Raw genomic sequence first — 27,237 nt, forward strand, 5'->3', positions numbered from 1 at the left:
GCCAGTTATCACTAAAGGGTTTGGTTTTTTTCCCACTGCAGTTTAATAAAGAATCTGAGTAATGACATTATTTTAGTATATGCATGTAAAATGCAGCATGATGTAGTGATATGAAAGCTTGCTGAAATTTAACTAATTAGAGAATAGGAAATTAAATGGCCAAATATACCCAGTCTGAGCTGATTAGCTCTCTAGATTGGTTAGTTTTTGATTAGTTTTACCAGTCTAACCTGACCATGCTGCTTCCTGGAGTTCAAAGTAGTATCTTGGTTGATGCTGCACTACGCAGTTAAGAGCTCTGTTGGATGTTGTTTGCACCATGCTTGTCAGATGGGATACATGTGCCCACAGTTTTGTTCCAATTAAAAATGAAAGGCTAAAATGTCCTGACACTGGTTCAGCTGCAAGTGGCATTATTCAAACCTTATGGGGAGAATGTGGCACAGTATTTTTTCCACAAACTAGAGCACACAGTTAGCATTCCTGCTTCCAACTTCTAGACCTAGCCCTGCAATCTAATGGTAGTACTATTCTGCAATCAATAATGGTACATAAGCTATGTGTTTGAAAACAGCTGGAAAAAGCTTTAACAGCCTGCCACATAAAAAGCCCTCAAGACTTTTACCAGATATTTCACTTTTCTATTGTAGTCCATACTTCCCTACCCCAATGCACAGTCCCTGTGGAGAGGAAACATATGTAATTATTAAAAGATTTATTCACATGTTATTTCCTGGGAACTTCAAAGTTATTAGAATGATACCTGATGGTTGAGATTGCAAGTGATCCTAAATAAGACAACTTAACTTCACAGGGTTTTTGTGTTGCCTGTTTTCTATTGTTTTCTATACAGAAAATGATGAGAATTTATCTAGTGGTACTTCCTCTCTTCTCCCAAAAGATGCAGGATATGACAGCATACCTAATTCACATCGCTCACATGGGCTGCCCCAAGCTGCTCCTAAGGTAGCACAGCATTCAGATTTCAGTGTAGCACCATTGATGTTGACTTCACAGCGACTGTCTTGGATGTTAAGCCAGCAAGTCCCCTTCAGGCTATCTGCAGTGGAATAGAAAACAATACGGAATTGTCACAGCAAAAAGAGCTAGCATGCCACGTTCATGCCACTGTAGAGAGTACCAAGGGAGTGCATGCTCTCTTTTAAAAGAAAACCTTCCATCAGGGTGATTTTGTACATAGTTTAGAAGTGGTGGAAAGGAATAGCACTATCACTAAAAGTGAGCAACAGAGCACACTGCTTGAGGCATTTTATAGACTAGGTCCCACAGCTAGCAGAGGTCCTTCAGATACTACAGTGGATTTATATATCTATTTTTTCTAGTGACTGATCAGTCTAAAATACACAAGTTAGAACAAAAGCAGAGATCACGACCTGGGACTCCACCTTCTAGCCGACTGCCTGAACCACTGGCTTACAAAATCCAAGTGCTCTTGCCTCTCTCTGACTTGATGAACGTTCAAGGTTGTCAGGAAGGAAAAAAAGATAAACATGTGGGGAATAGGGGTGTGCTACAGTCTTTTAGGGATCTGGTCCTCCTGGTACATTAGCTGTGCTTTGAACACACCTGTTAGGTTATACTCCACTCTCTATACCTGAGAGCTTTGCCCCATCACACCCAGCTCCTGAATCACAAATTGGATTCCCAGGCTGGGGGAGATTTTCAGCCACAAGTGTTGTCTCTGTTGCCTGAAATCTTCCGGAATTCTCTTTTAGGTACCCAAATCTTTGAGTCTTAAAATCTACGCTTTCAGTGCCCAATCTCTTTTTTAAAATGTCAGTTAGATCCTAAATCAGTTATGTACTTTAAAAGTTGTACCTACAGCACCTTTGCTCAGTACCTGTACAATGTTACACTCAAATGGTATAAAATTTCTTGAAGCAGACAACAACCTTTGTGGTCAGATAGAAAAAGCAGGCTATAAAGATCTAACCCAGGCTGGGAGGTCAGCATGTGCATACGTGCACACTCAGAGTTCAAAGCTAAGCAAGCGGCCCAGATGAATTTAATGAGATGACTAAGGAAAGAGGAAAAGGATTTGGCTTTAAGATTTACATATATTATACATACAAAAAGCCAGACCATCTATTAGGTGCTCTTGATCAGTATCACTAATACCTCATGTTTAGGAGCGATGTGCTTAACATAGAATCATTCCAGCTTATTTTTTTCAAACTTCAACTTTTCCACAAATTATCATGTTATAAAATTATGTAGACCAGAGAGAACAGAACCCTTCTTTGGATAAAGGAACAGGAAAAAAATTGTCCCAAGAATGTGACTGGAATCAACCCTAGAAACTAGGCAAGGTACTTGATTAATAGTTAAGTGTAAAACAGTTGTATTATCAGGTTAATGTTGGTCTCAAACATACAGGGCAGAACACCACACTTACTTAAACAAGTGCCCAAACCAATGAGTGGTATAGAAGAGTGCAAAAGGCATCTTTTCCACACTTTGATCAGCCATTAACTAACAGTCAAGCCTTAGGTTAACATAAGACCAAAGACGAAACCTGGACAGTTGTTTGCTGGGTCGGCTCTTATCCAGCCATGGGATGGGCATGTCCCTGGTCATCATACGTCCCAAATTCAGGGACCAACATGGGGAGAGAGAATATAGGTTCTTTAGCTGCTCTTTTACATCACATCCAGCTTGCTGCCCATATGTTGATGTCTCTATGTTATCTAAATGTAAATACTTCCATTGTGTTATTCGCTAGAAGTTTCTTGATCTCAGTATTATTTTAGTAGCCACCTTTACAGGATGGAAAAATCAAACTAATATCTCAAAAACTATTTAAACTATACAGATTAACAGGTGACTTTCGTCACACAATGTGCATCTACCTTTATCCTGCCAAAGGTTGCTTGTCTTATCTTTTTCAGGCTATGAGTTAATTTCTTTTATTTTACATAACCTCTCTTGTCCAGACAAAATCTGCAGTGGGCAGTCACTGTGACTTTTGTTTTGGTGAAAAAGTTGGTATCCATCATCAAAGCATTCTTTCTGTTACTTGCATCTCTGATTCTGACTTGAAGAAGAATATATGCATACTACAGCCAGATGGCAGCCTACTTATTGTGCGTGGTATGAATTCCACAAATCTTGACTAAAACACACATAAAAAGCCTATATTAAGTGCATACTTCAAAAAGCAGAAATGGCAGTGTTCCTACTGCATGAGCAATCCCCAAAATAGCAATGCAACACTTATACCACCAACAGATGTATTTCAAAAACAATTCCACTTTTTTCCTCTAAGAGTGCAGCCTCAATCTTGCAAACACTGTCAGTGTACAAGCAAAATAAATGCAAAAGATGTCAACATTTTTGCTGAATGCTATTACTGTAACTTCTGAACTAACAACCCCCATTTGCTGGAGGTTTGAGCTCAAATCTAAGTTCAAATGTCACGACTTGAATTCTGACTGTAATTTGAGGAAATAAGTTTTTCTCTACCCAGGAAACGTCACAGAAAGAGATAAATGGCTCACACCTATACTCAATTTCTACAGGTAATATGGATGTAAATGGCTCAGATGACCTGGTTTTTCAGCCTTGAGGATGAACAAACTGAACAAAGGAACCAGAGGAACTGACAGACTGAAGTCTTCTGTCCACAAACTGAGTAAAGAACATGCATCAGCCACATAGCTTCTCCATATAAGATCAGTCTAATGTGCTGTACATGACAGTGAAAATTAGCAATAAGGCCAAGTAGCAACAAACACAATGGAGCAACAAATTGTAAAAATAAAATTAACAACGATGTTATCTTAATTCTTTCTTATTCTAATATTGTTGTCATGCTTTTACTTAAAAAATATGTGCCATTTTTATGTTCAATAACTTTAATCATCCATCATGAAACAAAGGAAGAAAAACTTACTCTTATAATGTAGGACTGATTCTGATTCTGACATGACAGCAAATTTGAAATTAAAGAAAAACTAGAGAGGGGTCAGAATTTGCCATTAGCTTACTTTGATCATTCTTAGGAGCAATACAACACGTTCCCAAACCACAACACTATTTTAGACCTACATTTATATTTTCGTATATGCTTTTCCTATCTGATGCTACAGGAATGCTTTACAGGAGCAATCTGCTAAAAAAATTAGGGCAAATATGTTCAATATACAAGTCTTTCACTGCAGTGGTAATGGGAAAAAACAACTTGCTCTACTGCGTAGAGATATAAAATGGCATACATTCAACAAGAGCATTTGCAAGTTTTTCACACAATAAACTACCTATAACTTCCAACTCCTTACTCACTTTTCAATAATCCAGTCTGCCCTCCTCTTATCACTACCAATTCCAATGGAAATTCTGCCAAAGTAGAAAAACATATAACTGAGCTCTAGCAGTATAAATCTGTATGTCCTGCATTAGCTGTACTTCTGACCCTTCTGTCCTAACATATTCTCACCTGTAGTACAGAAAACTCTTCCTGAGACAATTTTGGTCAGTGAAAAAAAAAATAATGATTAGGCTTACAGTATATAGGTGGCTCCTATTCTTCACTTTTTATCCAATTGTTCAGGTTATTTTTTTGTTTACATTTTTTGTTGCTTATCCCTAATATTCAAGCCAAATGGAACCTCACGCTGTGAACATCCCAATGGAAATCATTTGCAAAGTAAATCCAGAACATTGTTACAATTAGGCCCTTAGTGAACTTGTAGCACCTTTGGATGCGAGAACACAAGAAGATTAGAAATAAGCAGTACAAAAAAGCATAGGTTAGTGTGGTCATATAAAGAAATTAGCACGATGTAAACAAGAACAAAAACAATACTAAACTTTACTGGTTAGTGATGCTACCAGGAAACCTAAGGGAAGGCTTAGGCACAAAAGTAACATTCACCAAAAAGACTTATTAAGGGATAGACAGATTCCATCATTAAATGGAAACTTGAGTCTTTGCATTCAGTTTTCTGTCTTAAGAGAAACTTGTCAAGGCAAGAAAGCTGAACCAAGAACACTACATAAATCTGTCTTAAAATAAAAGGAATATTTAAAATTAACATAATCCAGTTATTAATGACACTCATATCCAGTTTATGCCACATATCCTACAATGCCTTCAGTTGAACGACCCAAATAAGATGAAACAATGGCAGTTTGTGATCACATGAGAAGAATAGATGTCTCCAAACCTTTGAGTTTTCTTGGAAAGGCAAGAAAAAAACTTTAATTAATAGTTTCCTAAGATAATGCCAATGACATCTCGCAGACAACTGTTGCTGCTAGCTCCAATAAAATCTGTGCAGCACTCTGTTTTCATTGCAATAGAGTTCTCAAAGGATGATAACTTTTTTCTTTTAATATATATACAGAGAAATAAATAAATAAATATAATGTGTGTGTGCACGCACGCGCATGCATGTTTTGCGTGTGTGTTTATACAAAACCAAGAGAATACTCATGTGTCTGCTCCAGGGGCAGCGATCCAAAGTCAGATCTGTCTTACTTACCTTTACCAGCTTCCTACAAAAGAGCTAATGTACGAGATTGTGCTATAATGCAAAAGTCATTAACATTTCCTTATAGCTAGGAAAGTCATTCTTCACAGTTTATCAAGAATGTCCTAAACTCTAGAAGCCATGTGCTCTCCTGTCACTATTTGAGTAGATGTTCCTTCAGTTTTACTTGTTTTCTTGTGTCAGATTTAAAAGTGGCCTAAGAACTGAGTTGGCATTTCTGCTTTACAGTTTCTCAACTACCAGACTAATTACCTATAGCTTTACTCATATTCTCATTCTCCCAAAGGACAAGATAATTCCTATTAATAATGAGACATCCCCACTTGCTCCCACCAATTGATCGATATCTGCATTTCACCACTTTCACCATAGTTTGGAATCCCTCATGAATTATGTTTCTCCCTGCTTGTTCCTGCTCCCATGGAAGCAAACATGGTGTTTGGTCTCACCTGCAGAACTACACATATTGCTTGTTACCCTGAGGAAATTACCCAAATACATTATTTTTTTGCTTAATTAATCAATATTATCAATGTTTTTCATGTTAGTAAGAAAAAGGGAAAATAAGAGGAGGAAAGACCCACCAATACATATCAGTCCTGTAGAGTCCAACTTGCTGCCAAGTGAACATTCACAATTGAAAGATCCAAGATTGTTCCTGCAGGCACCATTGACACAGGGGCTGTTTTCACATTCATTTATATCTATAATCCAGAAACAAAAGATACTGTTAGAATTATGAAGCACTTCTGGAAAATACTATACTGTATAAATGTTGCTGTGGACCATGATTTGCCAAGACTGCAGGGTATATATGCCTCCCCTCCTCTCAGCATGACATTCAAAAGATATAGGGACAGGTAGGTAGCATGTATGCGCACATCTATAGGAGCACATATTTTGAAAGTGTTAAATAAATAGCTCTTTTCTACAAAGACAGTAATTTCCAACAACTCGGACTATAAAGTTTTCCAGCATTAATTATAACTGTCCTGTGAGAAAACAAAATTCTTTTTTTTTCATAGGATGCAATGCATTCCCAGCCACAACATGCAGTGCACAAACAAAGGCCTTATTGTTTCTGTCGTTTATGGCTCCATGAGGCTTTGGAAGAATTAAGAAAACCCTGTCAGAAGCAAAATATTACAATGCTGGCTGTGATTCTCTAGTTCTGGAAAGCATTCAAGAAATAGGACTTAAAACTGGAATACTGTAAATGGTACTTCCCTCTAGCCCCTAACTCCTTCTATTTATTACCCCTGTGAGTTTTTTAAGCCTATTCACATGTAAGACTAGGACCCCTGCAGACAGTATTATTTATTGGGTTTTTTTTAAAGTGAAATAAGTTTTAAGATTAAAACAGTACTAGCAAATTCTTTCAAAGAAAATTGCAGATGCATATTCATAATTTCTTCCTGAACTCAACCAATTTAATTTTTTAATTTGGGTCCTGAATCAAGCCATAAATTCTAATCCAACCAGATAGTTCCTTTGGTGGGTCAGAAATAAAGCTGCTTAGTGCTTGCTTATGTTTGCTAGTAGTGCTTGAGGAATAATGTCATATCCATAAACTAAAATAACCTCATGTACATTAATTATAAATTAATGCAGGATCTAGTTAAGCACTGGAAACATTAATAGCATCAAGAGATCATTTTCAAGACAAACTAAAATAGCTTCTGTACTTTTCAGAAGTCATGAGAAAGGTACCATTTGCTATTTGATATGTTATGATGCATCAAGCCTTCATCTCACTAAACGTATTCTTTAATGATCTTCTGGGGTCATAGGAAGGAATGTGTTTAAAATACCAAATTATGTATATATCATTAAAAAAAAAAAAGAAAGAAAAGAGAGAGATGGAAAATGCCCAGAATTCAGTAAACATAGGAAACTGTGATCTCTCTATTCATGCCAAAAGCAAGCACCTAATTTAAAAGCCAATTTTTACAGTCCCTTTACCTAATGGAATTACCTACACAGAGCAAATAGGACTTGTCCTTGAACACCCACAAGTTTTTGAATAGCAACAGAGCTTTACACTTGTGAACTCTACTCTTAACCTTGTGGATTACCCAGCTTACGCATTTATCATACACAGATCCAGAGATATAAAATCTAGGAGGCCTTATCGGGTCAAAAGAGTGTGTTACGTGAACACACCCACACAACTTCAATGGCTGGTCTAACTGTGTTGGCAGTGCCTAAGCACATAAGCACCATCCTACTATGGGCTGGTAGTCCCATAGCGCATTAGGCAGAGCTTCCACATCTCTCTGCAAACAGCCTGCTTAGACACAGTTGGTCATGTTGTTTCAGGCTGGGTCCTGAGCCTCCTTACTATGGAGAGTGCAGCACAATGTATGAGCAGGTAGGGCCAGGCCAGCTCTGGCACTGCTCATGTACTGACTTGATGTGCTGGGAAGTGCAGTACCGAGGTAATCAGGCAGATCTAGAAAGCCAGTTAGTTCTGACAGAGCAAGCTCTAAGTTCCTCTGCATCCGAGCTGGCATCTGGAGAGCTCACCAACATTTATCTACTCTGTATCCCTTCTTCTCCCTGTAAATACATTTCACACCTTATTACCTAAAGTTTTATTATCCAAGGTATGCTCCCTGCCTCCCTTGCCTCCTGCTCTCTCCCCAGCCAGCAATACGTGCTGCTTTTGCAGAGAAACCAAATATCTGGTTCCCATAATTAGAAACAGATCAGAGTGAGACAAAGAAGTAATTTTAAATATGCACTATATGTCGAATAATCCTCCATATAGAAATGCTGTCAGAGAAAGATACACTTTTTCCTTTCCATCTGCTATCTTGCTTTCAGCAGTTTGGCTAGCTTTAAAAAAAATGAGAAAAATTGAAAAGACAGGATGAAGTAACTAAATTTAAGCTATATATAGTTTCTTCCTATCAAAGGCATCAAATGTTCACTGTCTCTTAAAGTCCAAGAACAAAGGGACGCCCAATGAAGCTAGCTGGCAGCAAACCAAGTAAAGAAGTGGCTCTTAACACAACAGGTAGAGAAACTGGAAATCCTCGCCCAAGGATGCTGAAAGCTTGCATTAGTTAATGGCAGTCCGGACCAGTTCCTGGAAGATACATTCACCCAGGTCTGTATAAGGTAAAGATCCTACTTCTGCTGTCAGAATTCACAGCTGGGGATTCAGAGAGTATTTTTGCAATGTAATGTTGTATACTTGCTCTATTGTGGGTCAGAGGGATCTTTCATCAGTCTCTACATTTATGTCTTTGCTTTTATGTAGATATGATTTTCTGGCCAGTCAGTTGGAAGTGCTCTCCCCTGCTTTTCGCTAAGATGCAACTTTAAAGACCACGCATAATCTGTGCCACAGAATCTTTGGGGCTTTTGGACATCAAAAATAGTCTCCACTGAGCACATGCAAAATGAGACTTGCAACTTGGCCACATCTGAGTACATTTTCAGAGTAAAGAGGCACCACCCTGACACAAAAACTACTCCGGAATTTCAGGTTACAACAGCATAGAAGAGCAACAGCTTTTTAGAGAAAAGGTCACAACATTTGCATGTTTCTAAACACACAAATCAACATTTTCTTAAAAATGAACAAAAATTTTTGTCTGAATTTTTTAAAGGCAAAATTAAAATCTAGTCTGACTCAGACACCCAGTGAAGAAAATTACAGGTCACATGCTTGAAGTCTGTTGAAAACATTCCTCTTTCATCCTTCCTCCTCCTTTTTCTCCCAGTCTCATTTTCCACCCTTCTCAAGTGTCAGTGCCAGCCCCTCACTGAACCCACAAATAGTCACTTTCCATCTTCTGAGAATGGCAGAAGTTGGTTGCCAAGACTTGGGGTGAGGGAAGATGTATCATGGAACCAGGCTCCTCTTCATTTTACTTTGCCCTGGTGCAGGTGAAGAAATACTCATCCCATTTCTCTCTACAGAGTGGAAAGAGGGAGAGCAGCTTTCACTGAGGACTAGGGTATGTGTATCTGGAGGCATTAACTTCTGGTTGTTTCTAAAATGATCTTGTGACTATGCTCTAGGCCTCTAACCCTGAAAAAACCAGTTCATTACTTTCTGCATTTGACATGCTTCAGCACTATGCTAGGAAAAAAAGAACAAAAAGGAAACAAAACAAAACAAAGAAACAAAAACTAAACTAAAGTTTATAATATTGCATTGACTACTCCTCAAAACCACCATTCAGGAATAAAAAGAAAGGATGAATGCACTTCAGCATTAGTGCTCTGCTGAATCAGGTGAAAAAGTGTCATATGCACAATGTAAACAGACTCAAAAAATTGTTTCCATACACCTACTTATAAAAACATTAAATTGTAATTTTAACAAGAGCAAGCAAGAAACCGAATTGATTTTAATTCCATTTTATATTTTAAAATAAAAGCCACTATGTATGAAAATATTTATCAGAGTTTTTTTAAAAAAACCATTTTTTTTCGTAAGTGAAGTGAGTGTACATTATAAATGTCAGAGAGACAAAAATTGAAACAGTCCACTATACATTCCTGGAAATGAACTTCAAAGCACATCTGGTTTACGTTTAACTAGTTATGTCACTGGCAACACAATCTAAGCTCCACAGCTTGTTGTAAAAATCTCAGCTTTCACAGACTTTGGAACTCCCCCACTGCCCACAACAAATTGATAAAGAATTTCACTTTAATCATAAATGAAAAAAATGAAGGGTTTTGTTGTTTCTTCACAGTTACTGATAAGAGTTATATTAAATAAAAATAGACCGGTGAGCAATAAGCATCAGAACATTTTCAGAGCACAACACAAAGCTTCTGGCTGCAGAAGTATTTTACAACTAGTGAACTTGTAACTCCAGACTGAATTACGTAGTGTTTCTTTGAAAACAGAATTTGGACAGAAAGAGATTAATTTATTCCTCTACTCCCAAACCACTCAACATGAGAAAAAATGTAATACATTTAATAGGTTTTATAAACAGTTTTATACCAAACCCCTCCTGATCAGCTTTTTTACCTGATCAGCTAAATTTAAACATCAGTCTATGAGATTCAAGATGAAGATGACAAATCCTTCATGACCTATGTATGTAAGTTAATGTAGGTAAAAATATTGAAAGAAACTGAAAATCCTTCAGATTCTGCTGTACAGACAATAAAAAATGAGAAATATTTTATGGTGATTACACTAAACTATCTTCGGAAAGGAAATACTCTTATAAATCTGAAGTTTTAGTTAATGATTAGTTGTTTGATTTTTTTTTCTCCTAAATGAGAAGACAGGATTTTTTTCTTCCATTAACAAAAAGTTTTGTTATTTTAAGTATTACTTCAGCATTCATGTCTAATCAGAAGCTCATTGATCAGAGTTCAGCAGACATACAGGATTATGAATTACAGCCAAGAGAAGCAGAGTCACTGTTACTCTACGAAAACGGCAAAATATTCTCCTTTTGAGTAACAAGCTAAACCTGATGAAGACCATGAAAGGAACATGATACCGGCATAGATCTATCCTTTTTTAGAATCTTTTGGAATATCAAATAATACTATTTCATTAGTCTTTGCAGAAGCCACAGTACAAATACTGCAAATGTACAGATGCATGTTCTTTTATGAAAAGTTAAAAAAAAAGTTTAAAAAATGAGATTAAATGTATTAATTAAAATCTCACCAAACCCACCAAATAGAAACCCAAACCACCTTAATGAGCCTGAATGATCACCTCAGTCATTATTCTTTCACAATAGAATAGATTTTAATTCACATAACAATGTGCTTAAATAAGGTGTGTGTGCATTTTCTACCTCATGCTCAGATTGGCTCGAGTTGTGAAATATGTCATTTCCCATATTACTAGATGACTGTCAGAGGCACTATGTTAGTTTCAATAAATCATATTGGTTCCTTATTCATGTTTTTATAATCGATTCATAAACTGGTAATTTGCGGAATGCACCTAATTCACTTAGACAAAACCTAAAAGTGGTCTCATTCCTTAGCAAAACGCGCTAAGGTGCGCACGGGACATGCCTGCCATTTGGATTTCTGCTAGTATCTTCTCTTCATATACTTTCATGTAAATTCTATTTTATCTTAACTGTAACTTTTTTTTCAATACCATGGTTTTGCAGTCAATATCAGCTGGCAATGCTATCTGAAGAAGTCACTCTTTCCTCAGTGAACTATTAATTCAAATGAACGAGCAAATACATTTCCACTTCACAATAAATCTCCCTCATGCTCTTCTCCACTTACACCCCCTTCAGAAAAAAACCTAAGATAAGGGGCTCCCAGATTTGATTTGCTATATCATGATCCCCAAACTTATAGCACAAGAGAAAACACACTGCAATAATGATAAGGATGTCCAGAAGACAGAAAAATCATGTTTTTCCTAAGGCTGTGGTGGTTCAATGCAACCATTTGAAACCACTTTGTTGTTGTTGTTGTTGTTAAATCCTTATTTTGAGCCTTTATATTAATATTACTATTATTATTACTATTAAAAACAAATTTACATTTTGTATTTGAAAATTTAGATACATTTTATTTCAATAATTTTGGCTAAGTTGTTCACTTTCTCGCATCTCATTCATCTATATTTTGGTCACTGTTACACTCTGAAGTTGATGGACTTTCATCTTGATAATTAACATCTCCCTTTACCATATTATTACAGTTTTTCTGTCTAGAAGATTCTTTAAGAAACATGCACATTAAGAGCAGACGCTAAACTATTTTCACAGCTAGAAATCTTCCAGTGCATAGAAATCAAATATATAGACAGACCCTGAAGAATAAATTTCACCTGAATGTTGTGGACAGATACTAGGCATTGAGACAACTTAGCAGAGAGCATTATAAATCCATGGCAGCATGATACAAGAAAAGCTCTAATCTGAACAAGTGTTACTAATTTGTAACATACAGGGAGAGAAGAAATTTTAAAAGTGACCTCTGAAACACACATGTACTGAAATATAAAGGAAAATAATTTCTTTTGAACAGAAGGAGTGAAGAAGTGAATGATTTGATACTGCCAGAATTTAAATAATTTCATGAGATATTTTGGATGTTAACACATGTTCACTTTCCAAACAGTTGGAGACATTCGAAGCACTATTGTCCCCCCATGTTGCTTACTTCCACTCCTCTGCTGAAAACTGGCAAGGAGCGCATGAGTGCTCCTCATCTGCTTCAGTGCAAAGTTAGCCCATTCAGCATATGCTGCTAAGGAAATTGTTTAAGTTAACCTGACCTTACACAGCAAGAATTGTTTACAGAGTGCTTCCACTTTCCTTTCTATATGTTTGTTTAGCTGTATGGCAGTAACTTCTGTCTGATTGGTAAAAAACAAGAGGCAGAGGACATTAATGTCTTCCACCGCTTCAGACAAATCTGGACGATGACATTGATTCACATAATAGGTACTCCATAATAAAGGATTATAGCTTCCCCATCACTCACTCAATAGCAAGATTATTTATTATAAAAACTTGCTAATGATAACAAATATTGAGATTTACAGATCATGGAACCAAATAAAAAATAATGCAAAAGACCAGTAAAATTTTACTACTCTGAATGCCAATTAAAATTTGAGACAAAGCTAATGCTTCTATTTTGACTTCTTTTGTATAGCCTTGCTTAGTTTTTTTAATAATGAAAACTTCTCATTAGTTTCTGTTATGTAACATTTTCATTGATCTAACATCTGTGGTCATTAATGATATAATAAAACAATTTTGATTATACCGTAAAAACAAAGGACAGTTCTAGTATCACCAGGCAGTAATATCCAGATCCTGGAATTCAAACATCACATAAACCATCACAAATACCAGAATTTGATCTACAATTAACTATCGCCACAGACTGAAGGGAGAAAAGAAGGAAGAGATTCTGTGATCAAAATAGATGCATTTCCCTAAATGATAGACCAGGTCCTTGCTACATGATCACAGGCAAGCCTATATTCCCCTTTATTTCAGCTTAATGTTTTATCTAAGGAAAGGGAAATATTTTTATATAAAATATATAAAATTTATATAAAAATGAAAAGAAATTCAATGGCAAGACCCAACACAGTGAAAAATACTGCAGAGAAATTACAAGAGGAATGCATTGATTTATGCAATACTTTAGTTCTGTCTTTTTCTCTAGTATTTGTTCAGATTTCTCTGAATCTTTTGTGATTATTCAGCTTTAGTATTATATAACAAGCAATGAAATTAACACAACTTGCAGATTTTTCACCTTCACATGTGTCTGTCTCAGTGCTGAACACATAACCCTTTGGACAAGTGCAGCTGTAACTTCCAGGGGTGTTTCGACAGAGGCCATTATCACACAGCAGCCCATTCACTGAACATTCATCAATATCTGTAAAAAGATGAGTTAGACATACCAATGAGTGCAAATGCCATGAGATGCCTTTACCTCCACAAGTAGCCCCTGTTGCTTTCTACAGCAACAATTAGGTTGCTGGATATGCAGTTTTCTACAGCAGTGACTGAGCAAACAAAAATGCCAATTCTTAGTTTCAAAAGTCTAATTCATTTGCAGATTCTTATTACCAAAAATTCTGTTCTACTTTTAAAGTTTTTTATTAGCATGCTCTACAAATAGTTCATGGTTAGTCTTAAAATAATAATTATGTTTTCCTGGAATGACCTTGGGATCTTTGTCAATTTATCATCATGACAACTTCACGAAGGTCTGTTTGCTTTGAAGCCAGCATTGTCTTTTTTTTTTTTTTAAACATACAAATAACGGTGTGTTAAATTACTGTTCTAATCCTGTTTTATGGGCAAAAATTGATTTTGTTATCCAAGAAGTGAATATATGCATTAAAATCTAAATTGTATAGTTCATGTATGGCAGATATCTCAAGATTACACACATGTACCTCCCCTCCAGAGGTATACTGTATTAAAAAAACCCCTATGATTAAGACCAGGATATCAAGCACACTGAATAGGAAAAACCAGTAAATTAACATCACTCCTTGAACTCCTCTTGTATTAACTGCAAATAATGCTAATAAAAAGAAATCAATCTTTCTCATTGCCATATTGTTTATTTTTAAAAAGAAGAAAATATGATTTTAAGCTACTTTCCTTTAATGCCCATCACATGTCACAAATACTTAAGCTTATAGAAGAATACTGACAGGATAAGCCATAATAAACCTGACACTTTATCCTGCTTCAGGGTGTCTCCTCTATTTTGACTGCTTGATTTCCCAAACTTAACACTGCAACTGAAACCTTAAATCAACTAGATTAGAGAGTTTAAGCTTAAAAATAAAGAAGAAAACCAAGAATGCAATATAATTACAATCTGGAAGCTTTTGGTTTACCACCTGCATTAGATTTTGCAAGCTATGCTTATAAATTCCTTTAGGATTCAGACAATAAAGTCTAAGTTTCCCCAGACAATGAATCCGAGATTTAACTTTGGCAGATGTAAAGAAGCTTTTCTAAACTAACCTGTTCTTAATCTAACCTCATCTGATTTTAACTAAACAAAAGAGGATGGATTTGGAATTTGATGTTTTCAAGAGCAGCAGACTTTAATTTTCACCTTGTGGTCATACAGTTCTTTAACCCAAACTAGCAGTGTTATGAATGTATTATTTCCTTCAAATATCACAGAATATCTTCAGATTTGGACTGTAATCTATTGTCATATGCACTGTAAAAACACAGAATGATACAGCTTGTGCTCTAAAACCACTTAAAACTGACAAAAATACAGTCTGCATTCTGTATGATGACCATTTTTATTTCCTGGCAGCTCATAATCTGTATCATTAATCAAAACATTTCAACCCTTTATTTCAGTGTTCATAATTATTTTTTTTCACAAAAATTCTCATATCTAAGAATAAATGCATCCTCACAGTTTGTATGCTCTATTTTTATTTAAATAATTAAAGACATATACCTATATTAGCACTATATAATTTCAAGTGTAACTAGATAAATAAAGTCCCTTGCCATAAAATCCATTTGGAAAAGGAATATTATGTGAAGTATTTTAGAAAACCATCAACGGTTTTCTGCAGCACTGCCTTTCCTGCCAAAAGGTCATAATTAGGGCCTTTAGAAAGTAACTAGCTGTGAGTTCCTTAAGTCAAGCAGATGAAAAGAAACTCTTTTATTTATTTGTGTTTGCTTTGTAGGTATGCTTAGGTAGGAATGTTTGGTATTAATATTATACCACAGTTATACAGTCCAGGTTTTCCCTACCAAAAATGGTGGGGGTTTGTTCACCACAAATACCAGTGATAGGTCAATAAACCTTTAAGTGTAGAGAGCAGTAATTCCCCAAAATAAACACATCAGATAGTAGGATGATACTTAAGACTTTTGTAATAGTTTTAGATAGATTTTCATTAGCTTTTAATACAAACAAACTTCAGTTTTCTGTTTAAAATTACAGGACTATAACAGGAGTACAAGCAATATTATTGTACAATGTACCTGTGGTACAATACTCTTTTTTTGGATGTAGGAACTCCCACAAGAAGAAAAAGACTGAATTTCATGTATGACCATGAATAATAAAATTAGACAGAGAGTGAAACATATAATACATTCCTAATCACTTGCAGAAAAAGTATCTAGATACTGCAACAACAGTCTGTTATAAACCTAAACCAAACTACAAATGACAATTAAAAGTTTCTGAAGTTAATCATTCCTGTATACTGGTGACCTGAAATTCTGAAGAATAAAAGAATAGCTGTTATACTTGAGCACAGTGTTCAGACATGATTTGTGAAATCCTAAGAGTGGGCATTGCTTCCTTCATGAGCTGAAGCTTTCAGAAATTAGAGGACTAACTGTGCAGCAATCCATTCTGCTGTACTTGTATAACTCAGACACATCATGAATTATTGCATACCAGATTGTATACACAGGCCACTAGTTATCATTCATTATGATAATGATATCCATTTGTTACATTTTATTATGCAAAATCGTGGCCTTCAGTTCTTGACAAATAGTCATCCAGCCTTGAAAGGGACACATTTTAGATGGTCTTGACAAATGTTACACATTAACATATAACACAAACTAATCCATGCTTTTGAGAAAATTAATTCCTAACCAGTAATGATATCTTTTGCTTACACTTCCCAAACACTAATACCCCCCACCAAATAACACAAAAATACACCAGTCAGAATATTAGCTATGCAGTTTCTGAGAAAAGCAGTTTCATTAGAGATTTTTCACATTTTCATCATGGCTTTAAGAAGTAAATGTCTTGCAACCAAAATTCTGTCAATTAAATTTGCATCAATATAGTGATAAATTATTCAGCAATAATAAAAAAAGTGAGCAACTTACCCACACAATTCCTTCCAGAAGGATCAGGCTCATAGCCACTGTTACAGTTACAACGATAGCTGCCACGTAAGTTTTCACAAATTCCATTGGAGCAAATATCAGGATCCAATGCACACTCATTAATATCTATATTAACACAACACAGAATTTAACCAGATACTGAAAGAGATGAAAAACCTGATCCTATGATAGATGTGGACAACACCTGACTCTCTGGATGGAGGCTGTCAGCAGAGCAAGGGTATAGCAAGCGCGTAGCCAGAAGGCTGAAGGAAGCAATTATTCCCTTCTACTTGAGACTAGTGAGGCCAAACCTGGAATATTGTGTCCGGTTTTGGGCCACTTCATGAGGTTCACATGGGTCCACTCCTCAAGCCTGTCAAGGTCCCTCTGGATGGTATCTCTTGCCTCTAGTGAATCAACTGCACCACGCAGCTTGGTGTCATCTGCAAACTTGGTGAGGGTGCACTCAATCCCACTATGTCATTGATGAAGACATTAAACAGTATTGATTCCAGCACGGACCCTTGAGGGACACATCTTATTACTGGTTTCCTCTTGGACACTGAGTTGTTGACCACAACTTTTTGTACATGACCATCCAGCCAATTCCTTATCTATCTAACAGTCCATCCATCAAATCCATCTACCTCCAATTCAGTGGACAGAGAAGAATGTTGTGAGGGACTGTATCTAAGGTCTTACAGAAGTCAAGGTAGATGATAGCAGCAGCTCTTCCCTTGTCCACTAGTGCAGTCACTCCATCGTAGAAGGCCACTAGATTAGTCAGGCAGGATTTGTCCTTGATGAAGCGATGTTTGTTATCTCTAATCACCTCTATCTTCCATTTTTTGACATAACTTCCAGGAGGATCTACTCCATGACCCTATTGTGCACTGAGGTGAGGCTGACTGGTTGGTAGTTCCCAAGGTCCTCCTTTTTACCCTTTTTTAAAAAAGGGTGTGATAGTTCCTTTTCTGCACTCACTGGGGACTTCACCTGCCATTTTTCAAATATGATGGAGAGTGGCTTAGTAACTAAAGCAGCCAGTTCCCTCAGGACCCTGGGATGCATCTCATCAGATCCAATGGACTTATGTGTGTTCAGGTTCCTCAGGTGGTCTTGAAACTGACCTTCTCCTGTGATGAGAGGAATTTTGCTCCCCCCGTCCCTGCCTTGATGTTCAGGGACTTGAGAGATATGGGAAGAATGATTACCAGTGAAAACTCAGACAAAAAAATTGTCGACCACCTCAGCCTTCTCCGTGTCCATTGTCATTAGTCCTCCTGCCTTATTTATTGCGTTGGTGTGTGTCCGTGTACATTTTCTTGCAATCTCCCTTTTCTGAACAATCACCTGTAGAAGCTTGTCATATTCTTCGCATTCCTTGACAAACTGAGCTCCAATTGTGCCCTAGCTTTCCTGATACCATCCCTACACATCTAAGCAGTACCCATATACTCCTCCCAGGGTACATGTCCCTGATTCCACTGCCTATGCACTTCCTTCTTACACTTAAGTTTGACTAGGAGGTCCTTACTCAGCCATGCTTACCTGCTTTCCTTGACTGATTTCTTACACATGGGAATCAAGAACTCTTGCGATCTAAGGAAAATGTCCTTAAAGAGCTTCCAGTTGTTCTGCTCCTTTATCCCTGTGGGCAGATTACCAGGGGATTCCATCCACTAATTCCTTAAGCAACTGAAAGTTCACTCTCCTAAAATTCAGGGTCCTGGCTTTAGTCTTCACCTGGCCCATATCCCTCAAGATCATAAGTTCCACCAAGGGCACGATCACTGCAGCCCAGGCTGCCATCAGTCTTGACCTCACTAATTAGTTCATCTGTGTTGGTAAACAACAGGTCCAGTAACACTTCTCTTCTGGTTAGGCTGTCTATCACCTGGATTAAGAAATTATCCTTAGTGTGCTCCAGGAGTCTCCTGGACTACATACAGCTTGCTGTGCTGCTTTTCCTGAAGATGTCAGGGTGATCGAAGTCCCCTAGCAGGATCCGTGCCTGATGTATGAGAAGAGGCGGGGGAACTGGATTCGTTTAACCAGCAAGAGGGAAGATGAGAGAGACATCTAACAGCAGTTCTCTGATCTTAATAGATGGTTACAGAGAAGATGGAGCCAGACTCTTCTTTGAGGTACACAATGACAGTGCAAGTTACAACAGGGGAAATTTTAACTGAACACTAGGAAAACAATTCTTCCCCAAGAGTGGGGGAAGCACTAGAGCAACCTGCTCAGAGAGGCATAGGAAATCTTCTTGGAGATTTTGCAAACACCACTGGGCAAGGCCTCAAGAAACCTGATTCAACTTTGAAGTTACTCCTGCTCTGAGCACAAGGTGAGGTTGGATGATCTCCAGATCTCTTTTCTAACCCAAATCAATGGGGAACTATGTGTTGCAAGAATACCTTGATGCAAAATATCTAGCTTGTGCACTCAGTGCCTGTGGTTTAAAGATCTAGGTAAGAAGTTATAAATTATTAGGTGACACAAACACTTTTCCTAATGCAGGACTAATGCTAGGTCACTACCACAGCATACCCAGTCTTACAGAAATTATAGCACTTGTTGGAAATTTAAATTTTTTCTCGGATTGACAGAATAGGATGATGAATGAGATATATTCACTGAATTTACACTCCCAAATAGAACTTCTGCTGTAGTTGGAAAATTCCAAAATATTCATATGAACTATAGGAACAGGAACAGGCTAGTTTTAATATTTTTTGCCTCTGAGGAAAAGAGAGTTTTTCACTATTAAGTTATTTCTTCCCATACGGTAAGCCCATTACTTTAAATAGGTCCCTTTCCAAACCCTGGAAAGAACAGTAGGGGTGCTGGCCTAGCTGTGACTTCATAAAAAGCTTGGTTTATACTTGTACTGCTCAACTTTTTATAAAGGACATTTCCTCTTTAATCACAGTGCAGTTTAGATCATGATTTACATACACTCAGATATCCATTTGGAAGAACCATGCTATCCCTCGATTAAACTCAAAGCTATGAGTCATCTGAAAATTTCATAAGAAAAAATGAATTAGCATAATATTTAATTTTTATGTTTTCTTTTGAGTAAAAAGTTTTCTGTAGTTTACTAAACTTGTTTGTATCTTGGGGACAAGCCGCACAATTTCATGACTCTCTCTCTATCAAATTAGTGATTTCAGAAGGTCCAGCCCTTCCTGTTACTTTTTATATTGAACCAGTCTGCAAAAATCTCTGTCCTCACCTATGTCCATATTTCTCTCATATGAAAACATCAAGATTTTGCATTTGTTAATCACAAGCTGAATGAGAGGAGTAGGGATGTGGTGATGGACTGCAGTCTAATTAACAAGCTATGTATCAACTAAAAGTCAAATAAAATCTCTATGGCAAGAGCTTCACTGATAAATTGTATTCCCACTCACCCTTGATAATGAGAATGCATGAGGAACACAACAGTATTTTTATTAGGGATTGAATGTGGGATCAGTATTCCTCTCCTTTAGGAAACGGTATTGGCAAACAAAGCCCCTTGGTATAACCAGAGGTAGGAGAAGCAGCTAGAAAATTGTCTGCAAGGTCACTGCAGAAGATATACAGAAAATACTAGGGTTTTCCTTAGAAACCTAAATAAGGAGGGATTTTAGCTGAGACATGAATCCCTGAGAGATTATAGTCTTTACCATGCAGTTGGTAGAAACAACAAATGGTTTTATGTTTTTACTGAGAAATTTTATTCTTCATGTATCCAAAAGAACATATAACCTCCTCACTGGACTAGATGCAAATTCTCATGGTAGGATGCTGTTTGTACAACAATATTATGGTACACTGCCATTATTCCTCCATGAGATTTAGAGATTCTTCAAATGGACCTTGTATAATTCACTGAAAAGAAAACTGGGAGAACTTACAAACTCTATGGATTTCAAATTACTTGTAAGTTTGGCAACAAGTTAAGCAATGAGCTCATAGAGAAGAAAAAAATATGCATATAGACTTACAGTACTGAACAGGAACAGAATTTCTTTTATTATAGTACTATTTTTATAAGTTATGTAGTCTGTTACTAAGTATAATGATCAGACGGTCTCATTCTGTTCCTGCTGAACTGAATAGGAGCTTTAATGCTGACAAGGATAAAAGCTATATAAATTAAATCTGGAAATATTAAATGTACAGTATCTGCTTTAATTTGGCTGCAACGTTATTAACTCATCAGGGAACTATCTAGCAATAAATCATAACATTGTGTTCCACCATTCCTTCTTCAACCCACTCTACTTATTTGGCAGCTGCAGCATACACCACCCCTACTTCAGGCCTGGCTCAGCTATAATTTTTAAAATCCCTCTCTCTGTGGTTCTTGAAAAAGGAGCTGGAGCTTTACAGTTCCCAGTACTAAATGCAAGCGCTCACTTTCAGGACTTTTTTTAGAAGGATCTTTTTTAGTAAGCTCCCTTCCAATTCTAACTCACCAGAGAAATGATCTCTCCATGGAAACAGTCCATGTAGTGAACACTGGATCTGGAGTGAAAAATTGCTCTATTACTATTCCAGCTGACTGAAAATCAACTGCAAACGCAAGTGGCTCCTGTCATTCCCCAAATGAAGGAGAACAGTCTTATGCCTATTCTAACAAAAAAAAAAAAAAAAAAAAAGTCAAACCTTTAAAATGGATGACTCTTTTTTTCTTGTCAGGGTCAGGCAAATTCCAATGTTGTAGAGAATTAACTCTGGCCTTTTCTTTAGACAACACTTAATTATTGTACTTTGATAATGAAAATACTAAAATCAACATATTAATATTGAGGCAAAAAACTCCACTCTAGTATGTTAAAGAAAAATATAATTCTGAGTATATCTTTTTTTTAACCTTGAATCATGTACATTAAAGAAAATGTGCAACATACCTCGTCCATCCACAGTAATACCTATTCCACTGCTACACAGGCCATGGAATTCAGCTACTCAATTGAAGCAAGAGATGTTGAGGAAAAAAGAAAATGTTATTTCCAGTGTTTCACCTTCTTTAATCCTAAACCAAATCCACTTGATCTTTTTTCAAAATAATTTTTCTACAATGTAACTAATAAAATGCCAATGTTCACATGAAATAGCTATTTATAGGTAATATAGCTAAATACGTCAGGTAGTATTCCACCTTGAACATTCACATATATACAAAACCGAAATTTGATAACAAGAACTAAATACTGAAGCAATTTCATTGTAGTCTTGACAGTACTGTCTCCTTAAGTTACTGCTTTCAACCATAATGCCACTTCTATTTCTTCTCTTCTAAATAGTTTTCTGCTGTCTCAGAAAATGACACTGAATGGAAATACTGTCTAAGACATATCATCTCAGCTCTGTAGTCGAGAGATTTTTTTTAATCGATCCCCAGATTATTTGGAGAATTCATTCTTATAAAATGAAATACAGATTTGTAAAATTAATATGGGCTGCTCTTTTAAACTGGACTGATTTGACTAGGAAATTTACAGATCAGAGAACTCTGCTCATTCTCTTTAAAGTAGTATTACTTATAGCCAACACTTAATTCAGGGACACAACTTCATCCATAACATACTCATGTCCTTCATCTTGAATTTTGTCACTGTCTGGACAGCTCTGGAACTAGGTAATGATGTCAAACGTTACAATGCATAAACCCACAAATACTCAACATAAAATACCAGAGAGTTTTCCTTTAAAGGAGAAACCATTTCTATAATCAGTGTGCAATTCCATTAAGTACCCTATTCACTTCTCTTTAAGGCATGAAATAAATGAACAACCTGATCCGAACAAGATTTTTTTAAGTGTCTATGTTCACTGTAATATTCAAAGAAACACAAAATCTTACCTGAGTTTTTAGCAGGGCAGGGGTGACATGGCTCTCCAAAACCATAGTCAGGATTGGCACAGCAACATTCAGACTTTGTCAGAGCACCAGGGAAAGGACGGACACAGGCTCCTTTTTTGATGCTTCCATAGCATGTGCTACGCATATGAGTATCTAAGAAAGGCAAGCAAAGATATAATTTCTTTCCTTAGGCTGAGAGCGAAATGTATGCATATTATCTAAGTAAGAGCTAAAAAAAAAAAGTAATTGTTCAACAAAATGGCTACACGTGCATTGCTTTGCTACAATAACCCTGATAGCATCAAGGCCAGTTCTCAAAATGTTTAGCTCCCAGACCTCTCTCCAGAGCACTTTAAAACCACCTAAACTACCATATTGTGAGCAAATTTAAAAGCATTCCATAGGACTCAGTAAAGATGATCCACACAGCAGAGCAGCTTTGTAAATCAATCAATTCATATCTCATTAAGAAACACAGAATGGCTTGAATCAGCATGTGGTGAATTATTTTTCCCTTTGAGAAGTACTACAACCATAACCCAGACTTGCAGATCTCTTATTTAATTCCCAAATGGTTCCTCATGTAGAATAATTCACCAGCAGCCCAGGGCTGGTAATATGGAAGGCTACCTACTTCCAGAAGGAGAGGCATAGCCTCCTACTGTATTTATAAATTCTGAACAGAAATGCAATTTCAGCAAATTGTTCAGACCAGCATTTACATGACATGGCTATCTTAACATGTTTATGGTAAACTACCACCAGTGCTGGATTAGGGTTAGGATATCAGAGAGGTCCCAACACCTACCTAGCAACAGCAAAAAGCTACTACAGAAGTTACAGTGCCATCCCTGTGGAGACGGCTGGAAATGATGGCCAGAACAAACCACCACTTACTAAACAAAGAAAGCAGATAATACGTGGGAGGTCTCCAACCTTGAAAACCATGCCATAAAAGACAGCAGAAAAATTATACAGGACAGCCACATAGCTGTAGGACTCACCATGTACATACTGCCAATCTTGCAGCTGATTTAGTCATAAATCAATTTGACTGACTTTAGTTTTGACTCCTATACTTCTACAGACACTTTCAAGCATCTATATGGACGAGGCCAGAACACGGCTTTAATTTATGTTCCTTGTCACTCTCCCAGTAAAACTACCATACATTATGGCCTGGAGAAAAGCCTGGGTGCATTCAGAAACTGAGTAGGGTCTGAGGGAATCCAGACAGTTACCTACTTAAAATATGACCCCAAAACAACAAAGAAAAGTTACATGAAAAATCTTACAGTGGTTGTTAAATATCCTGTGCCAATCTGAATAAGAACTGGCAATTTCTTCTGTGTTCTGCCTGCTCTTTGAGTGTTGTAAGCTGGCTTCTATAAAACAGATTGCCTGTACATAAATGTTTTCTCTTACTTTTGGGATGCCATAGAACAGATAGTTCTGGAGCACAGCTAAATGTGGCCCAGATTTTAGGACTTATTCCTTGCCAAGAGTCTAGGTGAAGCCAGTACAATTTGCTTGCAACTGACAGCAGGAAAAGATTATTATGCTTGACAACAATCAAGAATTTTTACACAAGAAATGTCTGTTCATGTGCTCTGCAAAATATTTAGTTGCATCACACCCTTTTCCTCCACCTCCAACAAATCCAGATGCCACTCTGCCATGCCCTGCCATGAATAAAGGGGCTTTGATCATTGCTGTGTCACAGAAGGCAAGGCTTCCCTCTAGTTACGTGTCTGGAAGAGAATGGAAAAGCAATTCAAGGGAAGAAAATGGCACCAAGAGAAACTGCAGGGGGAAAAAAGAATGGAAATTGTGAAAAAAATACCCTGTAGGAAAGTCCTCAAAGAGGTGAAGTGTAGGAAGCAGCTGGAGGAAGCTACAGATGGACTGAGCAACTGCTCTGCATAAGAAGAAAGAAAGTGCTTTTCTACATAAACCAATGTTTTTATAGAAGCACACGGAATTTGGGGACGATTGCCTGACTAGTTATAAGAAAGTCTTATCTACAGTCAGTAATTCACAAAGCCTGTGTGGGATGAAGAACCATGCTGGCTCCACTAGAACCAAAACAGTGATCATATGACAGGAAGAATGTCCTCCCTGGGCTATGCTTCCCATGCTAATAGCAAGGATGAGAAAGACAGGCACTGCTTTGTTCATGGCTTAGTTGCTTTAGGCACCTCCCCAAGGTCAGGTTCCCCACTTCACAACAGTTCTGAATGTGCGCCTAACTGTTGAACGTGTGCTGCTGCCCACGTATATTTTGATCAGCCTTTGGCTACTAATTTCAGAACACTGGACAACTTATTTTATGCCCTGCATCAGAATTTAGCATTGGTACTGCTGTAACTGTGTAATTGTTTATGGGAAACTCCACTGCTTCACAAAGAATAGCATTTCTAGACTTGAATTTTGTGGTATAGCACTTTAACATCTGCAGACGTTATCACCACCATACTTGTGGTCAAGGTCAGGTGGACCAGTGGTTGACCTATTTGCAGTGAAAGTCACTGCACCCATCCAAGTGCCTTAGAAGGTCAAACCATGCAATGCTTATGACATGTACTTTGAGGTATGGTTCTGCAAAATAACCAGAGTAAAATAAAACCTAGCTATTTTGGCCTGGATGGCTATAGCTTTGGGCAGAGACATGAACTGCAGACTGAATTGTGTCTCAGCAGAGAACAAACACATTGCACAAAGCTATAGACATAGCTCAGTACAAGTTCTGAGGTGATACACAAACACACACAGAGCCAGCTGAGGTATCCAAGTATGGAGCTGCACTTAAAAGTGTAGCCAAACCTGAAATGCCTGAAAACACTAGTTTGGCTCTGAGCATTTATCTAACTGTTCCTTTTCCAAGCATTTGTTTCCCCCTTGCTGTACTTTTTCCCAAACTTGTATAACATTTTGTGATTGACTCTGCCATACTTTATTAATACTAAATAAAAAAGCAAGTTATTCTATGAATAGTCCCACCAGAATCAAATGCACTCCTCTTTTACAGCTCAAAGAAAGGGTGAAAGAATTGGACTGTAGGGTCTTTGATTTTATATTTTTGCTAATCACCTAGCACTTCTGTGGGAATACTGTTAAAAGGAAGCCCCATGTAACTTACTAACTTTCAGACTACAAATAGTCTTCTAGCAGTCAGAATGTCTGAAAAGTATTATTCAGCTCATGTAATATATGGGACAGAATAGCCAGACAGAGAATTCCTGTAGTTAACACAGCATGTGTATGTATATATAAATGCGCATATATATATATATATGTATATATACACACACATACAAAATCCTGAACAGCAGATTGGCTTGGAAAGTCTACTTTAAAGGTCACGTATGAGGATATCTTTGTTATGAAATATTTGAAATTTCCTATGTTACTTTATGCCTGGAATAATTACATCATCTTTTTAAAATGAATTTTCCAAATAAATCATGATTCCACCTTATGATTCTCGTCATATTAAGGATATTTCCTGTTGAAAATGTAAGCTTTTATGGTAAACCTTAAAGTTATGTGACATGTGGAGCTGAACATTTTCAAACAAAAAATAGTGTTCACAGCTGATGGCCAACTTGTGAAGCCTTTAGCTGCTAGAACTGTGGTAGCATTACGTAAATGAAAGCATAGAAAATTGAGCACTGCATTGATTCTTTGCAACTGTGTCACCGACAGGGGTAACGATGAGGCCAACTTGGACCACAAAAAGGGTACTGAAGAGCTTGTACCCAAATCTGGTTTTGCTGCTGTGCCACTAAGCAGTGAAATTCCTGTATTAAAAACAGTATACCAAGCCTTTTCTCGTTGTTTTATCTTTTCATTGCTTTTCTCCAAATGCTTAACAAATCAGAAGAAAACAACTTGGCTACAACATATGAGAGAACAAAATTTGCTTTTGTTGGTTCAATGTTTAGTGCAGTTTTGCTTACTAAAAATCTCATTTGTTCAAAGCAACAACTATTTGGGTTCCAACTGAGAAGGTGTTTTGGCTTTTTAATAGCTTATTTTTAGGCCATTCTGAGTTTTACTCATGCTTTTTTTAAACTGAAGTAGTAACAGAAAGGGCCACCTTGCACAGGCACTTGATAGGAATGCTTGTGCTAGATTTTATTTTAAAGGATGAACTTCTACACAATTTTAAATTTTATTTTAAATTAATTGAGAATAGCAACACAAGGATGTATTACCTCACATCTCTTTGGTGCGAGATAACCTCCCAATATTGTGATTAAGTCTTTCTTTTATCTGAATAAATGCAGATAAGACACAGGCACGTGAGACATATATGCATCCATCAGCAAGAACAGTTATAGCACTGATTAATATATGCAACTAAGCCAATGGTTTCCTCTCTGCCTTTACTGCTTCATGAACCTATCAAACATCATGACATAACCAGCTGGCCTGATCTAATACCAGCTCCAATGGCAGTTCAGTAACTAGCAGCATCTAGCACACAAGGCCTCGTACCAAAAGTGAA

General features: G+C 37.1%; 1 protein-coding gene across 5 annotated transcripts in view; it reads right to left on the reverse strand.

Annotated features, from left to right (window-relative positions):
* The window catches only part of FBN2 (fibrillin 2), a 169,338-nt gene that overhangs the window by 70,600 nt on the left and 71,501 nt on the right, over nt 1-27,237 (reverse strand). For all 5 annotated transcript variants that reach the window (XR_008574594.1, XM_054808952.1, XM_054808951.1 and 2 more), the window contains exons 16-21: nt 22,728-22,880; nt 21,772-21,825; nt 16,859-16,984; nt 13,755-13,880; nt 6,098-6,217; nt 923-1,060 (exon numbers count right to left, since the gene is read on the reverse strand). Coding sequence is in view for 4 of the 5 variants with exons in the window: in XM_054808952.1 (XP_054664927.1) it covers nt 923-1,060; nt 6,098-6,217; nt 13,755-13,880; nt 16,859-16,984; nt 21,772-21,825; nt 22,728-22,880 (717 nt within the window). In the remaining variant the exon portion in view is untranslated. The remainder of the gene's footprint in view (nt 1-922; nt 1,061-6,097; nt 6,218-13,754; nt 13,881-16,858; nt 16,985-21,771; nt 21,826-22,727; nt 22,881-27,237) is intronic.

This window comes from Grus americana, chromosome Z (genome assembly GCF_028858705.1).
Source record: "Grus americana isolate bGruAme1 chromosome Z, bGruAme1.mat, whole genome shotgun sequence".
Lineage (NCBI taxonomy): Eukaryota > Metazoa > Chordata > Aves > Gruiformes > Gruidae > Grus > Grus americana.